The sequence below is a fragment of the Artemia sp. Qi Xiang Cuo genome, chromosome 6 (assembly GCF_049724085.1).
Source record: "Artemia sp. Qi Xiang Cuo chromosome 6, ASM4972408v1, whole genome shotgun sequence".
Classification (NCBI taxonomy): Eukaryota; Metazoa; Arthropoda; class Branchiopoda; order Anostraca; family Artemiidae; genus Artemia; species Artemia sp. Qi Xiang Cuo.
In genome coordinates, this window is record NC_142799.1 from 74,738,101 (window position 1) to 74,757,811 (window position 19,711).

Consider the following 19,711-nt stretch of genomic DNA (forward strand, 5'->3'; position numbering starts at 1 on the left):
TTATCTGAGTTCTACGACTATTACCACTTCGTTGATGTTATATTTCTTTGTCTCTGAGACGATTGTAAGTCACTGGCTGTGTAATAAACAACTACAGTAATGAGTGACTGTTCTCATGATCCATATAATTTTTTTACTGAGTTGACTGCTCTGAGGTATGTTTATCAAGAGAGATACTGAGTTATAGTTTTCCAATTTGACTGACTGTATTAAAGGTGTCAAAACCCAAGACTATCTTCGCGGTGCTTGCACACAGCATTATATTGGTTCGTAAAGGTGCTCTGAATACTGTTCATCTAGACCCTTATCTATACAACCAAAACCTATCAAAACTTACACACAGCATATAGGATCTATAATTTTCAATCACCTACAAGAAACGTAACGTAAATGTTATATTGCTCTTTTGAAGTTTAAAAACTAATTGAGTGTAAATAGGCCTCCCACTCTCATTGTTGAAAAAAGTCCACAGCGTTCTAGGTTGAGTGGTCTATTGTGTTACGCAGGGTTGAAAAATAAACTCCCTCGGTCGTTGAGGATGACTTTCAGCTGCACACTCCCCGGGGGGAGATCTGATATTTATTACTTATGCCATAGTTGTAATTTCATTATGTTTTTTGGTGAAATATAAATTATTGGGCTGGGGGGATGTTGGCGTTTATGTGGGGGGGGGAGGGGATAGTTGGGGACTGTGGCGGACAATCACATGTATTACTAGTTAAGTTTCTCCTTAACATTAATCGGAAAGGGGGGGGGATTAAAAAGAATTATTAAAAAACGATACTCCATACATAAAAACACATAACATTTTTACTTCATAAAAAATTATTATAAATGTGTAGAATAAACTAAATTAAATAAAAAATTCATATCTAGTTTTTTTTGTGCAGACATCAGAGAATGTTAATCGCCTTATCGGACGGGGAGCGTCAGGGGGTCATTAGGTAGTATCTTTAAAAAATTTTTTTACTTATATTAATTTGATTTTTATCTAATATGGGTGAACCCCCCAATATAATTAAATATAATGTATATTCGGAATTTAATTAGTTGTTAATAACTACCAAAATTTCTAGCCGTTCATTAACGTTTAAAGGTTTATTTAATTATTAATATGATTTCATAAAAAATATAATAATCATTAATTAAAACTATTTAATACATTATATGTATAAAAATAATTCGGTCTATACATGAAAGCTTCAAAAATACAGAACTTTGTAAAGATATGACATGTGATGTACACTCCTTACTCACTTGATCTGTACTCTAAAGTTTGACTTTCTAAGATATTTTTTAATATAAAAAAAAAATTCTTCTTTTTTTTATTTAACTAAATATATAGGAGAGTTAATATCGTCAATTTTAAAAACTTATTATATTTTGATATAATCAAATTTTATACTTTTCATTTTATTAAAGAATCTAAAAATCCGTTTAGGATTATCCACAATTATGAAAAATTAAAACTTAATATGAAAACATAAAACTTAAGAAAAAAAAATGTGCTCTATCTTTTACCGTTAGGGGGGGGGGGTAAATTAACGCCGGGGGGACTGCCAAAATGTTTTTTTAAAATAATTCTGCATATTATGTACTAAGAATTTTTTTCTAACTTCACAATTAAAAACACCTTAAACCCCCCCCCCACCTCACCCCACAACTATAGTTGGAGTGGCGTTATAATAAAATTATACGTTTATTAATTTTTTATTAATTATATTGTCGGCCTAAACCTTTAGTACGTTATGTATTAAATAAATTAAATAATGACAAAAAACTTTACGAATAAAAAAATCAAAGCTCCATTGTGTCTTTAATATAATTTTTTATGCATAATAGAGTCACATCGTATATTTTAGTTTATAAGTGTCATGTCTTTGTGGAACAAATTTTTTATAATTGAAGGTTCAATTATCTAAGTTTATATGCACAAGCTAATTTTAAAACTCAAGTTGGTTTACTCTCAATCTTTTTTTATATTATATATAATAATGATAACACCCCTGAAAAAAAGACAACAACATGTAAACACGCATCCGTGATTTTTCTTTGGAATCAGCATAATAAGCTAATTCTTTTGATATATCTGTTGGTATCAAAATTCCGTTTTGTAGAGTTTTGGTTCCTATTGGTCCGGATTGCTCTTTACTTACAGTTCGTTACCACGAACTGTTTCATTACCCGTCAAAATCTAAACAGGGATTATTGAAATATTGATCGTGTTCTCTGCGTTACCAAAGGTATGGTATTCATGAAACTTTACAGTTTCATGAAATTTAATCAAACAAATAGAAAGGGATTACAACTAAAGTAAGGAGCAAGTTTAAAATTTAAAACAAATATAAATTACTCTGTACATAAGGGGGACTGCCCCCTTCTCAACTTCTCGCTCATTAAGTATAAGTTTTTTAGTGCTTTGAAAAATATTTTTTTTCAATTGCGAATTTTCTTTGAAAATTTGGAAAAAAGCTAAACTTCACCGTAAATAGTAAGGAGCTAAAGAGGAGAAATCCCCCTTCATACAAAGAATAATCTGTTCAAATAGGTTACAAATCTTTTCCTTGCTTTCAGTTGAAAAAATCTTTTTATTTAATTTCTGATTGTTTTCCAAATCATACTCAGGCCTAATCAAAATATAATTTGAGGTACCGGTCCCTTAAATACTTGGTTAACTGTTTTTAAAATGTGTAAATCAATAATTGTACGTTGATTAGCACCGTCCTACGTTTAAATTTGCAATTTCAATTTTGGATAAAATTTGAATAAACTTAAAAATTGGTTATGAATAGTAATTTTGGTGAAAAAACCTTGTTAATATTACTACTAGAGTAAAGGTACCGATGATTCGACAGTTTTGGTAAAAAAACAGTTTTTCTACTCTAGAAGTCTTAATTTAAAGACTTTCGGTTTGAAAAGGGTTTCAGTATGTAGGAAAAACATCTAGGAATCTAACTGTTTGATGAGAAGTTTGACGTTTTGTCTGGAAAGGATACAAAACTCCAATTTTCCGAAATTAGAGCATTTTCACCTACAAATTCGACACAACAAAAAAGTTACCTGTTTTCGACGCAAGCCGGAACCCAATTCGACACCCGTATTGGGTGTCGAACTGATGGTTTGACAGTTTTTGTAAAAAAAACAGTTTTTCTACTCTAGAAGTCTTAATTTAAAGACTTTTGGTTTGAAAAGGGTTTTAGTATTTAGAAAAAAGATCTAGGAATCTAACTGTTTGGTTAGAAGTTTGAAGTTTTGTCTGGAAAGGGTACAAAACTCCAATTTTTCGAAATTAGAGCATTTTCACCCACAAATTCAACACAACAAAAAAAGTTACCTGTTTTTGACACCAGTCGGAACCCAATTCGACACGCGTCTAAATACTTTGGGAATGCTTGTGGGCAGAACCTGGTGTATTTGACACGTATATTCTTCTTTCTCTGTTTTTTTTCAACTTCATTTAATGTATAAAAGTGTAAAAGCCTGTGCAAAAAGTAGAAGTAATAAAACTAACAAAATCATTTGAAGTACGTAGTATTTGGTATAACAAAATCGGTAGAACAAATTTCAATATACATTATTAAATACAAATAGTATTTAGTATAACAAATTTAGTATAAAAAAATTGTTTCACTAGCATTCTGGAAGGGATGGGGTCTAGGAATATGGGATTAGATTTCAAGAAATTTCAGAAGTTTATTTGATTTAGTGGATTTTATTTTCATATGCAGATTCTTAGTTTCGTCCAAAACATATGCCTACGTGTCATTTTGTATAAGATTTTGTATTCGATAAAATTTGTATTTTTTATTCGGATGAAGGATAAATAAGGGTATAATCTAAAAAAAATCTGGGGGGGGGGGCAAAACCAGGTCGGGGGGGGGGGGGCAAAACGAGGTCAGGGGGGCAACTGCCCCCCCCCCCCTGCCCCATAGCAATTTATGCCCTAGCATGATATGAGACCAAGCGGTACTTCCTCAGATGATGGAAAAATCCAGTATCTGTAAGTAAAACTTCAAAGTTTAAAAAAAAACCTTTTGTTTAAATGTTCTTTAATCTGAAATATTATTAGAAATAATAATCTTGTTGCACAGAAAGCACCCGTAAATTCGACAGCTATGGTGCCTATGGTTTCGTCAGTGGATCCTGGAATTTTTCATCTGTTATACATGTTTAGTGAAGTTTCGACAAAGTCACCTATATTTTAACAGGGCCTGTTGCTGTCTATCCAAAATTTTAAGAAGGTTACTATAAGATATTGGTCAAAGAAATAAATCCCTTGATAGAAGCCGATATTTACGCTTGAATGCGGCTGAAGGAATATTTTTAGTCCGCCTGGTATTCCACTACATTGAACAAGAATTTTCGACACTTGGAACCTAGTTTCGACAATGCAATTATCGTCGCCATTTTCATTTAATATTTTATCAAGAAAAAGCTAATGTGACTACATTTCAGAGAAGATCAGATGCATCTCGACACATTGGCACTTATCCCACCTTTTTCTTGCAATAAAAAACCAAGTAATGACAGTTTGAACATTACATACCTGAAAAATTGTTGGGAGCTCCTTTCGTGTCGAAAACAGGAAACTGACCGAATTGAATGTTCTTTTCTTATCTGGGTGTACTGGATATAGTGTCCACGTTTCACACCGTCAAATATAACAACGGCTCCAAGAGATGGCGCTCTCAAGTCACGGCTAAGCAGAGCTATCCCGTTTTGAAGGAAAATTTCGACAGTGCTTCCGAAATTGCACTGTCGAATCATCGGTGCCTTTACCCTATAGAATTTCGGTTTTATGAAAAGGAGTATTATTGTTTATATGGATGGAAATTCCGTGAGACTTCTGATCTTCTACGTAACTGAAGCCATCACAACCTCTACAATAGAATTTACTTATCGATAAATATATTACATACATTTTTTTAAAATACATTGAAGTACTTCCTATAAATAGAAAAAGACAAATATTACCATTTAAAATTGCTGAAGACTAAGTTTCTAGCAGTGCTTGTCAACCCCAGGGAACTTCCAGGCGGGGTTAATAATGACTTGCCTTGCCTTTTCCACCTCTGTGGTGGTATATATGGGAATGTAACATATTAGCTGTAGGCTATAGAGAAAATTTTTAATTAATTCTTACTCCCCCCCCCCCTACCTCTTGCAACATTTATTTGAAGCCTCATGAAGAGTAAGTAAGCAGTTTGTCCATTAAAATGTACGTTTGTAGGAATCAACCCTACCCCCACCTAAACAATGACTCACCCCCTCCTCATTATAGCTGATACGCGATTACAGATCACCAAACTTAGCCTAATTTCACTGCAAATAAAGCGAATCAACTTGGTTTAATCTAGTACTGCCACCGTATGGCATTACTTCTTTTGCAACTGGGAAATCTTGAATATAGTTATTGATACTTTTAAATCAATTAGCCTCTCAGGATTTTAATTGATTGTAAATCCTCCTCTTCGGGGTAAAGTTGTAGTTTGGTACCCTAAACCACCTAAACTGTTGCCCAACCACCACTGCTATTTTTGAGTTTGCCCCCCCCCTGGAAAATTTTGTGCCGGTGCCCTTGACTAGTATCATAGTAGTAAAAGTAGTAGTAGTAGTATTGTATTAGTAGCAGCAGTAACCGTAGTTGAAGCAGTATTGATAGCAGTAGTTAGCATGTACATGTTGCTTTTTGGTAAGTTGAACATTCCCCTCTTGGTGCCCCGGAAGTTTCATGTTGACGCAGTACAGCTCATACTATTTTCAATCGAAATAACCCCCTCCGAAGTTTATATGACCATTCTTTCCTTAAAAATCTTATATACCCCCAGGCATAATTTACAACCATTTTCCCTAAGCTTGAGGTGTTTGTGTGTGGCAGCCCTGAGGGCATTGTTGGATATGGCAACCCTGGATATGATCTTTGGACTCGTTTGAACAAAATGGCCGTCTCAAAATTTGGATCTGATGGATGTTAGGAAAAGAGGGCATGAGGGGGGCTTGTTATCCTCCAATCACTTTTTACTCTTAAAATGACACTGGAACATTCGATTTCCAACTGAAGGAACCTCTTCGAAATTTATACAACCATCCCTTCCATAAAAACCTTATATGTTCGCAATGGGCAAATAGCATGACTTATAGGGCTAGCCCTTGTCATGAGGGCTGTGTGGATGGGGGTGATATCTTCAAAGACATAATTAAAAGACACAATTACTGGACCTTTCAATTATGCTGAACAAAGTGGAGGGTGGAGAGGGAGGCTGGTTGCCCTTCAATCACTTTTGATTCTTAAAAAGGGTACTAGAACTGTCAATTTCCAATTGAATGAGCTCTTCAAAGTTTTCACGACAACTCCATCTATATAAAGTGCTTTGGTCAGATAAAAAAATACATTGTGTCCACTTCGCTCTTTATGTTGTCAGTGCTATTGCGCTGCCTATGATACTTACAAGTATCGTTCTTCCTTTCCTTTCTAATCGTTGTAGTTCTTCTAGTTTTTTTAATTAAAAGCGTCAATTGCGATTTGGGGAGCTGTGTGATTGAGGATTCTCAGATATTTGGCTGTAGTATTTTAACAGATAAACAAACTATAAGTCGCAAGTTCATGAAATAATTTCTTTTCTTTCAAAACTCCAGCACTAATTAAAATTTTTTGGGGGATTTTTTGGTGTCAAAATTCGTCGTTTATCCAACAGTTTATCCTAGTTCAAAATAAAAAAGAAAAACACAAGCACAGTTGAACAACTTTAGCCAAAATAATACAAAATCTTGGAGCGTTCAGACTTAATCATGGTGCTATTACGTTGTACTAAGTTAAATTAATAAATTTATTCATTTATTTCACGTGCTCTATTCTTTCTATTCTTCAAAGAAGTTGGTATCCTGGAAAAAAATTATGACGTTAAAAAGACTCACACAGGCCTATAATATCAAATCGAGAATTTGCACTACCAATCATCTGCACGATCCCCACGGTATGATAACGTCATGTGGAAATTTCAATGACAAAACCAATTTTCACATATATAACAAAGAAACTCTCATGTGCAATATCAGAATTGAGAATATCTACAGGTAGCAATGGATTATAGTTCAAACATCCTTTATCATTCACCAACTTATTTTGTGCAATACATCTCTCATGACAAAAGATAATTTTCAACCGTGAAAACAGAAAAACATATTTCGGAAATACTAATTACAAAACAACAACTCTATACACAATCATGAATACTTTTTTACGTAGCTGCTTGATCTCCGAGTAATTTTTTTTGTACTTGGCCATGGTCGGTCCGCACAATTTTCACGCCAAATACATTCGTAGCGGCATTTAATAGATTCCTATGGTGCTTTGTCACTGCTCCAGGAACAAAAAAAATTCACCAAGTTTAATTATAGTTTTGCCCAGGGGCGAATCTCCAGCATTTTCCTTGGGGGGGGGGGGGACAAGAGTTGTCCATATCTGGATAGTCAAAGGGCATGGAATGTATAATATTTTTTTTCTCCGCGTTATTGGGGGGGGGGCAACTGCCCCCCTTGCCACCCCCAAGCGACGCCCCATGTTTTGCCCTTCTCGTATTAATAGTATATGCGGTTTCTTTGTTGGAAAATTTGTCGAGGATTGGGGAGTCTTTGTACTATTTCACGATTAAATATATTGCTAGCGCCCGTTTTTTGCGTTATAATATCCATAATCATTTGGTTTAATCCGAGTTGCAGGAAAAGATATAGAGGAAAATGAAAAAGTTTGTGATACCTTGTATGTCACGGAAGTTTTATTTTGTGTGGAAAAATTAGCGACAGTACTGAAAGGATTAAAAAAATAACAAGGCTCCAGGTGCCGATATGGTAGTAAATAAGTTTCTTAAATATGGTGGCTCTGAGGTTAGAAATAAGTTACTGAAGATTATGAATATGATTTTTGAAAAAGGGGAAGTGCCAAACATGATTAAATAGCCTATAAAAAAGGCGTAAAAAAGAGAAAATAATAAGCACGCAATTAAATAAAGGGTAGCAATGTATACGTACACGGAACGAAAAACATTCTTTCATACCGCATATGTTCTGTGTTTATTTCTGTCACCTTTGGGACTGACCCCGTAAAAAACCGTGGAGATTGTCTAAGGATAACATCTGAGGGAGGATATTACGGTGTTTATGGGTATCTAAGCATTTCCCCCCCAACATCCTAAGGTGACTGAGTTGAATTGTACGAAGTGATAGATGACAGAGTATATGTTTACTTCTTCCAGTTCCTCCAATTTAGGGTGTAAAAGTACGTTTGTTGCTGCTAATAGTTTCAGTGAAAGTGAGAGATCAAGGTAATAACCTCTTACCTTACTTAACCTCTTATCGTGTTTGTTGCTACTGATAGTTTCAGTGAAGGTGAAAGGTTAAGGTAATATCAACAAATTGTAAAAAGCTATCTTGAATTATTTTTTTCACAGACTAGCCTGCTGAGTATGCTTAGTAGGTACACACAGCCACAACCCTTTTGTTACCAGGGACAAGGGGATCCTTCTATTTGCACGGTCTTATAGTATAGCTTAAATGGAAAATTTCTTCTTACAGCTGCCTAATATGCAAAAAGTTGAGAAAACATTTTGGTTGACACATGAGAGCTCTATTAGTAACTTGGCACTTAACAAAGATTTCAACCAAATTGTGATTGCTGGAAGAAACAGTAAGTATTACGTTTCTAAGCTTAATTCGCTTTTTTTTCACACGAATTTCCGCTTTTACTGTAATCTGAATTTACTCCCGCTATAAGTGATATTAATAGCACTATATTACACTTGTAATTTTATTTACTAATTTCTATGTCTCCATAACATACGAGTGATGCTAAACATTTTGTTTAGTTCAAAGACACTAGAGAAACATTGTAAACTATCCAAGCATCAGAAACCATTTTTTGCAGTTCAAAATACAACCATCCTTATTAAACACATACCATTTACATTCCAAATGTATGTTGATGATACATGTTGTAGTGTATATGTTGTTATGTAATGTAAGTATCAAATATAGGATAATTGTAGCGTACATGGTGTTATATATGGTATATTGGATATACAGCCTCCCTCTGCTGCACGGCCTCTTTGTCTGGCTCCCTCTGCCAGTTTGGGTCTTCTCCACTTACAGATGTCGCTTGCTTTGCTCAGGCCCTTGCTTCGGCCATCAATTTTATTCCCTTATGAAATCATTTATGCAAATCTGGTCTTTTTATGACATTACATTTGTAATTTGTATAACTTTTTTGGATTTGTAATTATAGATCTGCATTATCATGGCTCCTAGCTTATTGACACAAAATTTCTGAGTTTCTAGGTTAAATTGTTAATCACTGAACAGTCAAACAGACACTCGCTTGATTTTACTGGAGCTACTATGAAAGAAAGGCTAAGATGTCTATCCCACGTTTTAAAGATGAAAGAGGATAGATTGCCAAAGATTTTGACATTTTGCCATCCGTTCGATGTATAGAACGATAATCAGGCCATTCCTAGAAATAGTGGTCATGACGTTTTCAATAACGCAGTATTACTAGTTGTTATTTCAACTACTTCATTCAACTGATTTTCAAAGCAAACACCAAAAGCTTGAAGTGTAAATAGAACAAATCAAGATAAATAGGTGTTATGGGCAATCCTAAAGCGTATGTATCGAAATATAGTTGCAAAAACTAATACATGTTTATTTTTGTACTGGATTAAGGTTTTGTAGATAAGTTTTCCTCAGAAATCTTGCTTTAAATTTACATTTGTGTATACGTGTATTCTCGTCTGCAAAATGATGCGGATGGAAGTAGACGTTGTTTTGGGCCAAATATGATTCATGTCATTCTATCTCATTTGACAGTTAGTGCAGATCTTTATTTTGTACAACTGGATACAGTGAAGAATTTTAACGTTGTATTGTAGTATAGCCACCTGAGAAAAGCATATTCACTAGATCTTCAATTATTTCAAGTCCAGAAATAAATTTGAGAAACTTCCAAGTTGAGGAATCTTGGAGTCAATAGCAAGGTACGACTGGAATTATTTTGTTAGAAGGTTAAAGGAAGTCGAAAATCCCCAAGCAGCTAGCACATTGCAAAGAGACAGACCTTACCTTAGACCTTAGATCTGACTGTGTCTCCAGAGGCACCCAGGGCACCAAGAAGGAGCCACCAATTATATACATCTATCGCATACACTCCATTTTTGAAGTATCACACTTCCAGTTAGTTTTTTTTCATTAAGTGAACACGAATACGTGGATGTTGAAATTTGGTTTCGACTGCCTTACTCGTGTTGTTCGTTAGGAATGATGATGGGTGGGTGACCGGAAAGAAAATATTCTCAGAAATTGACGAAGTGCGCAGAGACAGCCACCCTAGTCCGGCTGTTTTCACTCAATTATACAAAGTAACACTTCAACATCCGTGCGCGGATCTTGTTTGTCAGTGCCCTCTCGTCAAAACAGCATTGTACGTGCGTAGTGTCAAGCCTGTAGTGCAGGTATAAAAATGCCTAAAGTACCAACTAAAAAATCAGACCTGGTGAAGAGTTATCTGTGCGAGTTCCTCAAAGAAATATTTAAAAGTGATTCCCCCTATTATATTGTTCGTGCTGTGATACAGCGGTGTCTACTTCACAGCGTTTTCAAGTTATTCAACATATTGCTACAGCTAATCATAAGGGGAACAAGGAATTACGATCAGGCCCTCAACAGACTTTTATATCGGCTTCTTTATCTGCTGCAGCATGGGAGTCTTCATTTAATACAGATATTTCTGTCGCGTATTAATTAAGGCAGACGTCCCCTTTCAAAGATTTTAAGAGTTTTTTTTTAGAATGCTATTCAGGCAAAAAAGTTCCTGACGAAAGCTCATTAAAAAAAAACTATTTACGTATTATTTATGTGGAATCGTTTGCTAAAATTCGAGGTTATGTTGGGGATGGCCCTGTTTGGGTTTCAGTTGATGAAACAATTGATGCTGAAGGAAGATACATTGCCAATTTATAAATTGGAAGACGAAGCGCCGATTAACCTTCATAACAGCTTCTTTTAAACTGTGAAGTTTTGGAAAAGTGTAACCATACAACTGTTGCTCGTTTTTTCAATGATTCGATGTGTCTTCTTTTGCCAAATGGTGTGTTATACGAAAGTCTTTTTACTTTTGTCAGACCCTGCTTTGTTCATGGTGAAAGCAGGAAAGGCATGGAAGGTGTTCTACCCGAATATGATCCATGTAACTTGCCTCGCATATGCACTCCACCGAGTTGCAGAAATTGTCAGACTTCAGTTTTCTGGTGTTGATTCTTTAATATTAACTGTTAAAAAGGTATTTCTATAAGCCTCGTTTCGAATAAACATGTTTAACGAGCTTTATCCTAAAATATCCCTACCCCTCAGCCAGTAATCACGAGATCGGTAACTTGGTTAGAAGCGGCAGATTATCGCTGCAAGAATTTTGGCTCAGTTTAAAATATTCTATCAAAACTAGACTCATCCTCGGCTATGGCAATAGAACAGGCTACAGCCGTAATGGAGCAACCCACACTGAAGAATAACTTGGCTTACATTTCTTCAAATGCTTGTTTACTAATACACTCCTTAACAAAGCTTGAATCTCAAAATATGACCACAATGGATATTGTAGCTACTGTTATCAACGCTATTGAGAAGCTGAAAGAAGTTCCTGGGGAAATTGGAACTACAATGTGGAAGGAGTTGGAGTATGTGCTAAAAAAAAAAAAACCAAGGATGGCGAAATATTAAACTCCTGGCCAAAATCGAGAGTAGACAAGTCGTTGAAGCAGACTTTAAATCCTTCCTGCCATCAGGCATTACATGTTTCAAGTATGCACCCATTACATCAGTGGATAAGGAGCGTTCCTTTAGCCTTTACAAGACAATTTTAAAACCAAACTGTCGATCTTCGGTATTTAATAATTTTAAGATGTATTTAGTTAATAACAATTTCAAACAATCAATTAGCTACTTCAATGTAATGTTTTTTATTAATACTCTGTTTTTATAACTGAAGCAATGCATATATCTTCGATACCATTTTTTTTTCAAGTACCTTTCTTGCAATAAAAATCATATTTTTCTTAAAAAATTTTTTTTATATATTCTGCCTTTTTACTTACATATTGTCCAATAAATAATTACATATATATGTACATATTTTATAATTTTTGTCACATATAAATCCGTGCCCTAGTCATCACCCTAGCTTTTGTCAATCAGAGCAGCACTGTTACCTATAGTATCGTGCTCTATATCAATAGGCTCCTTTGAAGCTTTAACAGCAATTTTACTAGGAAAATAGTATCGATGAATTTGTTTGCTGCTCCTAATCTTTTGTTTAATATTTTTGTTAAATCTAAATCTTTTGTTTATTTTCTACAATGGGATCATATGTCTTATAGACCTCATCTAGGTTGACACTCCAGATTCAATCATTGTCGTTATCATTTTGTAAAATTGTATTTGTCTTTTCTTTTTTCTCTTGCATTTTCGAGCGTTGACTGATTCTTGACTGAGATCATTTGAATTTGTGGGGGTGATTCCCACCTTTTTTGAAAATCAGGCAAATATTTTTTCTGTTTTTTAGCTTTTAATGGGTGATATTAAACTTAATGAATTTTGAATCAGCATAAAAATCAAATTCTTTTGATGTATTAATTGTCATCATAACTGTTTTTTCTAGATTTTAAGTTACTTTTGGCCCGAGTCGCTTCTTACTTAAGGATTGTTACCAAGAACTGTTTGATAATTCATCCGACAACATAACTTAGGTTTTTTAAAATCAGTTACATTTATTAATGGAGCTATACTTAAGTAACTTGCTGTGGCTGCTGTTACGTAACTGCCCGCTTTTACTGTTTTAGTTGTTGGCGGAGCCTTTTTATTGCCTCAGTTCCTAATTCATCTCTAACTAAGTGTCCGTGTCCGTGTTGTTTTTTTTTTTTTTTTTTCTTTTTGTTTTTTTTTTTCTTTTTTTTTTTAGTTGGACTGCTCCCTTTTGGAATACTTTTTCTAAAATTGAATTTTTTTTTCAGTTTTTAAAATTTATTCAATTGAAGATGACAGATTTACGGAAATAGTGAATTTGCGAGTTGGAAAACATTTGAACTTGAATTTTTCTTGTAATGATGTTGCTTGGAACCCTGTTGAAGGTAATCTTTGTTGTAGTACTGTTATATACCACGAGAAATGGTTGTATAACGCGCTAGCTTTTGAAGTTAATCAGAACATATTTAATTGAATCTTATTTGGGATAATTTTTTGGTGTTTTGATGCGTCTAAAAAGGTAAATGTAGCCTTCTAGTCCAGAGTATGTAATCTAGCACTGCTTGTAAAAGTAATAACGTTTGCTAAGCTATAATATCTCTTTGTAACTTTGAATAGAATTTGAAACATTAAAGTAAGTCAAATGTCGGCAGTTCTGTTGCTCACTTTTGGTTACTTTGCACTCTCGTAGTAGCAGCAGTTACGTGTTATCCACTGCAGCTTGCTTGTACCAGGTCCGTGATTCTACTGGTTTTTAAAGAAAAGACCAGCACTTGTTATATGTCTACATGAGGGGAGAGACCAGCTTGGAACACAGTACCGCGAAATTTGCGGTTTCGAACTCGTTAAACCCATGATGTATTGTTTCTTTCAGGTCGACCGTTATCTATAGAACTAAATTCGACAGAACTTTGCGTACAAGTGATGGGTTGAAGATGCGAAAAACCGAAGTGTCTGTTCGCCAGTGTAGAGGTGAAGCTCCCAGTTGCCTGTTCCTTTTTATAAATTTCAGGATTCGGAATAAATAGCATCGGATTCGGCTAAATAGCAAATATTAAGTATTTGACCTTAAGTATTTCTCCTCCTGGGCAATTATTTTGCATCATTTAGAAAGCAGAATTTCCATACAAAGAATTGTATACGCGAAAATCCTTCGGAAATCGTGAAGGGCTATAATTTTTGAAAAAGGCTCACTTTTATGTATCTCAAATTTGCCTCAGAGACTACCTCACCCTTTCCAATCTTAATCTAAGCTACTGTAATTTTCCGATACATGAGGAAGGTTAAATGAAATCTATGAACCATTTCTAGAATTCGATACTGTCTTTTCAAGACGTCACTCTTTACATTAAGAAATCCGCCCCCCCCCCGACTTCAACCTAAAAAATTGAAAGGAGTCAAAGAGATCGAGTGGAATACTTTTATATTCAGAATCACCATATATCTTTTAGTCGGATCATGAAAGAATAATTCGTACAGCCATTTGTTTGTGGTCAATCTACATTTTTACTAGACTATATGGTCACTATTCAAAATGAACAAAAGTGAACATATATCTTTGCATAATCGTGCTAATTGTGGTACAGAACACCGGGTTCCGCTAGAAGTACTGGTTTTGACGGGGTTCCCAAAACTACATGTGTTTATGGTACTATTCATTGATTTTTAAGTTGAGTTCATATTTGTACTGTAAATTCCATCCCCTCTAGGTGTCATTTATCCATTCATAGTAAACTCTGTTTTTTTTTTAAGTTAGATGTCTGATGTAAATAAGTGATAATAATAATCTATTTCAACCCTCTTTTATTCATTATCAATACACATACAATAATACACTGGGCTAGTCCCCCCAACGGCTCCTAGGTCTGTAAATCAGGGGAGTATATGCGGATAACAAACTCAGAGAACAATAGCCATTTACTTACTGAGAAAAAAAAACAGTACATATATAGAGTAAATAGATAGATAGACTGATAAGATTTATTTATAAAAACAAAACAAACAAAAAAAAACAGCTCAAACACCAATGAAGCATAAAATAATTCATTTCTCTACTTATTCATTTCTCTACTTATTCTCAAATCAAAAGGTGATCTTCCTACTCTTATGCAATCCACTGGTCACAATCAGATTATACAGAAAAAAAGAAAGAAAAGAAAAACAGAAACGAAAAGCAATCAAATGAAACTATTGCCAACCATTCAAAACACAAAAGTATGCCTCAAGAAAGGCTGAACATAAGGCAAAAAAAAATCACATACTAACAGTCACAAAAAGAAGAGCAAAAAAGAAAAGAAAAGAAAATATAAATAAATAAAACTATAAAGTAAAGTTTAGTCATTATTGTAAAGAGTTTAATATTCGCCAATAAATACAGGTTTCAAATACAATACTTTTATCCCTCCTCGAAAGGCTCCGTGGCCAGGGATACAAGGGGGATACAAAAAAAGAGAACAATAGCCAAATAACATAAGATTAAAAAGAGAACATACCTGAGGCCTGGGAGTCAAAACGCAGAGAAGTCAGCCATACACCATGAAATAAACACTCAGGGGACATCAACTCTTCAGAGGAAAAAAAACACAAAACAAATGCTATTCTGTTTGACTCTTAACTAAATAGTCCTTAAGAATCCTTTTAAAAGTCCCAAACGAGTGGCATCTCTGTAATGAAGAAGGTAGGGAATTCAACACCTGTTGATAAGCAACGAGGGAATTGAAATCTGACCGCAAAGTAGGAGTAGGAGGATTGCAGACATTATGTGAAGAATGAAGGCTATACGGAGTTGAGTCAGAAATAAACACAGGAGTTTTTTTTGAAGAGATTTTGGAAGATTGCCTTGAAGCTGATGAAAGACAAAAAAAGCACAAGAAAGAATGTATATAGACTGTAGATTTAAGAGCGGTGTTGGTGAGGAACGGTTGGTGTCAATAACCAGATGCCGTGCTTTATTATGCATGACAGAAAGTGACCGCAGTGTAGAAGGAAAAGTAGACATCCATACCATACTCCTTGAGACCTTAACCCTAATCATTGCTACATGGTTTCTAAAAGAAAGGTTCTCATCAAGCAGGATACCAAGAAACCAGACCACCCGAATCTCTGGTCTACACAAGGAGCCTGGTGACACCTGAAGGTGTGTAAGCTGAGGGAAAGCTATGCCAATTCTAGAAAAATAAGAAAATGTGACTTGCTAACATTAAAGGCCAAGAAATTCGCGTCAAACCATGAAATAACTTTCTCGAATATTGTCACAAGGTGAGACTTTATATCACATTCCGTCTTCCCAAGACTCCCAGAAGTAGTGTCATCTGCAAAAGCAACGAGAAAATCTTAATTAGAAGTAGTATTGGAATACGAACGAACATCAGGTTGACTTGCAGCATGCTAGAGGCTTGGTATTTTTGACTGCCGAAATCAGATCATTAATATAAATCAAAAATAAAATGGGGCCAAGAACAGATCCCCGAGGGATGCCATAATCTTCGTCAGAAGGGCTTCGAAAAAGCGGATTGATATGATCGAAACCAAGAGAAAGCATTTGATCTTACACACATACGCGATAGTTTCCAAAGAAGAATCTGATGGTTCAATGAATCAAAAGATTTTTCGAACATCCAAAAATAAAGCTGCCGGGATGTGACCAGAATCTATTGCCGAATGAATGAAATTCAAGAGAGCTGCGCAAGCATGCTCTGTAGAGTGACTTGCTCGGGATCCAAATTGGAAATCATACAAAAGTTCTTTTGCATTCAGAAAACTAAGAAGCCTGAATAGCATAGCATTTCAAAAATTTTGCTGAAAACAGATAGGAGATAAATTGGCCAATAATTAGCAGGATCAATCCGGGAACCACCTTTGTACAGCACTATAACCTTAGCTCGCTTGATAGATTCAGGAAAAATTTCTATCTCGAAAGACAGATTGAGAAGCTTAGCCAATGGTGACAGAATAGCTGGCAGAATGCTACGGATAACCCTTATAGGAATGTCCGATCCTGAAGACGATGACCTTTTAAGAGTATTTAATATACAAGCTACCTCAAACTCACAAACATAGTTCGAGATCATTGATTTTAAACACGAGGGTCCAAGATAGGCTCTGAAACCGGAACGAGAAGTTGCAGAGCTTGCAGAGGAAGCGCTTGTCTTCCCTGTATTAGCAAAATAAGAGGTAAGCTCTAGCTGAACATCTTCTTCTCCTTGGACGGGAAAATTTAAAAGAGCGGTTAAAACCTGATTCAGAAACCAAATAGTCCCATGGCTGGTCAGTCAGATGAGAATTAAGTAGATTCAGCTCAGTATCACCAAAACGGAAAAATGGGAGATTAGATGGTGATGCTATACGCTGAGTTTGATTAGCACTCTTATATAGGGAAATAGCGGGAAAACGATCAGAAATATCACTATTCAGCACCGAATTATCTTAGACATCTAGTGACGAAAAAATATTATCAATAAGAGACGCATGCGTCTCAATAGCTCGGGTTGGTATACAAACTGATAGTAGAGTTCCCGAAGAGAGCATCATTGACAAAAAATATGCAGCTGAAGCAGAATTTTGATCCTGCAGGTTGAGGTTAAAATCGCCCTTTAGGAATAGTTCACAGGGATGCTTCTGGACCGAGTCCAAAACCTCTTCCAGAATTTTCATAAACGAAGTAATAGATCCACTAGGGGACCTGTAAACCAAACTTACAGCTAAGTCCTTACGCTCTGACTTAATCTCAACAAAAAGGGATTCAAAGATTTCTTCCTCATTTCTGCTCTAATCGCTACGGACATTTGATGCAAGACGATTAGCAATATAAAGGACAAGGCCAGCTATCGCCATCTGTTTCCTGTTCTGCCTCTCTATCCTATATCCTGGAATATCTAAAAGTATATTCTTATTTGAATCCAGGAAAGTTCACATAATCCAATAATATCAGGAGTTCCACCACTAACTATCCGTTTCAGCTCATCAAGAGACGAGCAAAGTTTATGAATATTAAGGTGAAGCACAGAGAAAATACCATCTCGTTTATAGGAGGCAGAACCATTTAATTGCGAAACATACTTACTTTTAATTGCCGAATTATTCTTTTGATTTCTACTTCAAACTCAATTATTAATTATGCTTTTAATATCTAAAGAATTTTTTTGTAACTCAAGAAAATGTTCCCCCTAAGAGTCGATACCATCCCGGTCACCAAAAGAAGTAGTCAATTTACTTACGGTTGATGGCAGATCAAACCCACCAGACATGAAATGGACTTAAAGGAGTAAAAAAATTCAGAAAAACAAAATAAGAATGAAAACAAGAAACAAATAACGTCTCAGCTTTTGAGGCAACACAATTAAACTTTACAGTTAAGTGGAAAATTTTGATACAAGTTTCAAATTTGCTCTTGACTTTTTAGGAGAAACTAAATTTCAAGAATACTATGGTTATAAAACCAACATCTTAACCGTCAGAGAAAATCTAGAACCTTGTTATTAACAGCAATTTGTTTGAGGTCAATCTACGTTTCTCCTAGACTGTACGTTCGCTATTCAAAGTGAACATATATCTTTGCATAATCGTGCAAAGATTCTGGTACAGGACACCAGCTTCTTCTAGGACTGCTGGTTTTGACGGGGATTTTTATGCTAATATTTATTGGTTTTGAAGTTGACTTCATATTTGTACTGTAAGTTCTATCCCCTCTAGGTGTCATTTATTCATTCATAGTAAATTTTTTTTTGTAAGTTAGGTGTCTGATGTAAGTTACTCTATACTCATTTAAGTTCTAAATTTGCTCTTAACTTTTTGGCAGAAACTATATTTCAAGAATATTATAGTTACAAAACCAATATCTTAAACGTCACAGAAAGTCTAGAAGATTATTAAGGAACCCCCGGAAAACTCAGGAGTTTTCCCTCTTTAAGTACATTCCGTAGCGCGTGCCTTCGACTTTATCATCTAAGCCTTTTGATTATGTTTCTGTTTAGTGACCGGCAACTAGGGTTTACTTCTTCCAGGATATGATGGTACTAAGATATTTGTCTTTAAGCCCTTTCTCGGAGGTTCGAGCCTTTTCTTCATTTAGATTGCACATGGAGTGACGGCAATTTTTGAACAATCCTTAAAGGAAAATAGCTCCTGTACCTCTCTTTGCAGTTCATTGTAGATTTATCAATACTTTACATTATAGATCACTGGATAGCAACTGCTGCAACTAATGGGGCCGTCGTTTTGTGGAACTTAAATCGTATATCACGGATAAAACAAGAGACGGTTTTTAGTGACCACAGGCGAACAGTAAACAAAGTAGTTTTCAACTCGGTTGAACCATATCTACTTTTGTCTGGTTCACAGGATGGAACTATTAAGACATTTGATATACGGACTCGGAACCTAGTTTCAACTTTTTTCAGGTGAGCGTTATAATTTTCATCACTAAAAGCTTGAGATTGTGAACGAATGTGGGCTCAGAGGATGTGGAAGATTTATCTGTTTTTTTTTTTTTTGCAAAAATATTGAATTATCGGAAAAGTAGTGCTCTCATTGCCAACATCTCATCGTAGCACAAAGTCACCTAATTGGTGTAAGGTAATAACATTTTTATGCCCAGGCTACCCTCTTGTCATAAGTTTCTACCATGCAATAAACCCGCATTCGAGAAAGCAAATGGTATAAAGAAAACATATTTATAAGATGCTTTAGTCTGGAGGCTACTGGTCTGCCTTGTGGTTTTGGTAACAGAAGTTTGAATATTCGGTAGAACATTTTTTTTGATATGCATTCTTTTTCAAGCACCGATTCAATTTAAATGAACATTCCTCCCGAAATATTGAAGTCAAAGAAGCAAAAATAATGAAAATACAGGTTTATGTAAATTATTTTAACTACACATTTCAAATTTGTTTAATAATTTCAAAGATAATTGCATTGTTTCTTTTTT

The 19,711-nt window shown here is 35.2% G+C and overlaps 1 protein-coding gene across 1 annotated transcript in view; it reads left to right on the forward strand.

The window, feature by feature from the left end:
- The first annotated feature begins 8,571 nt into the window (after positions 1–8,571).
- The window catches only part of LOC148951591 (GATOR2 complex protein Wdr24-like), a 122,740-nt gene continuing 111,600 nt past the window's right edge, over positions 8,572–19,711 (forward strand). The window contains exons 1-3 of the mRNA XM_089090373.1: positions 8,572–8,683; positions 13,056–13,172; positions 18,962–19,184. Of these exons, the coding sequence (XP_088946499.1) occupies positions 8,581–8,683; positions 13,056–13,172; positions 18,962–19,184 (443 nt within the window). The 5' untranslated portion in view covers positions 8,572–8,580. The remainder of the gene's footprint in view (positions 8,684–13,055; positions 13,173–18,961; positions 19,185–19,711) is intronic.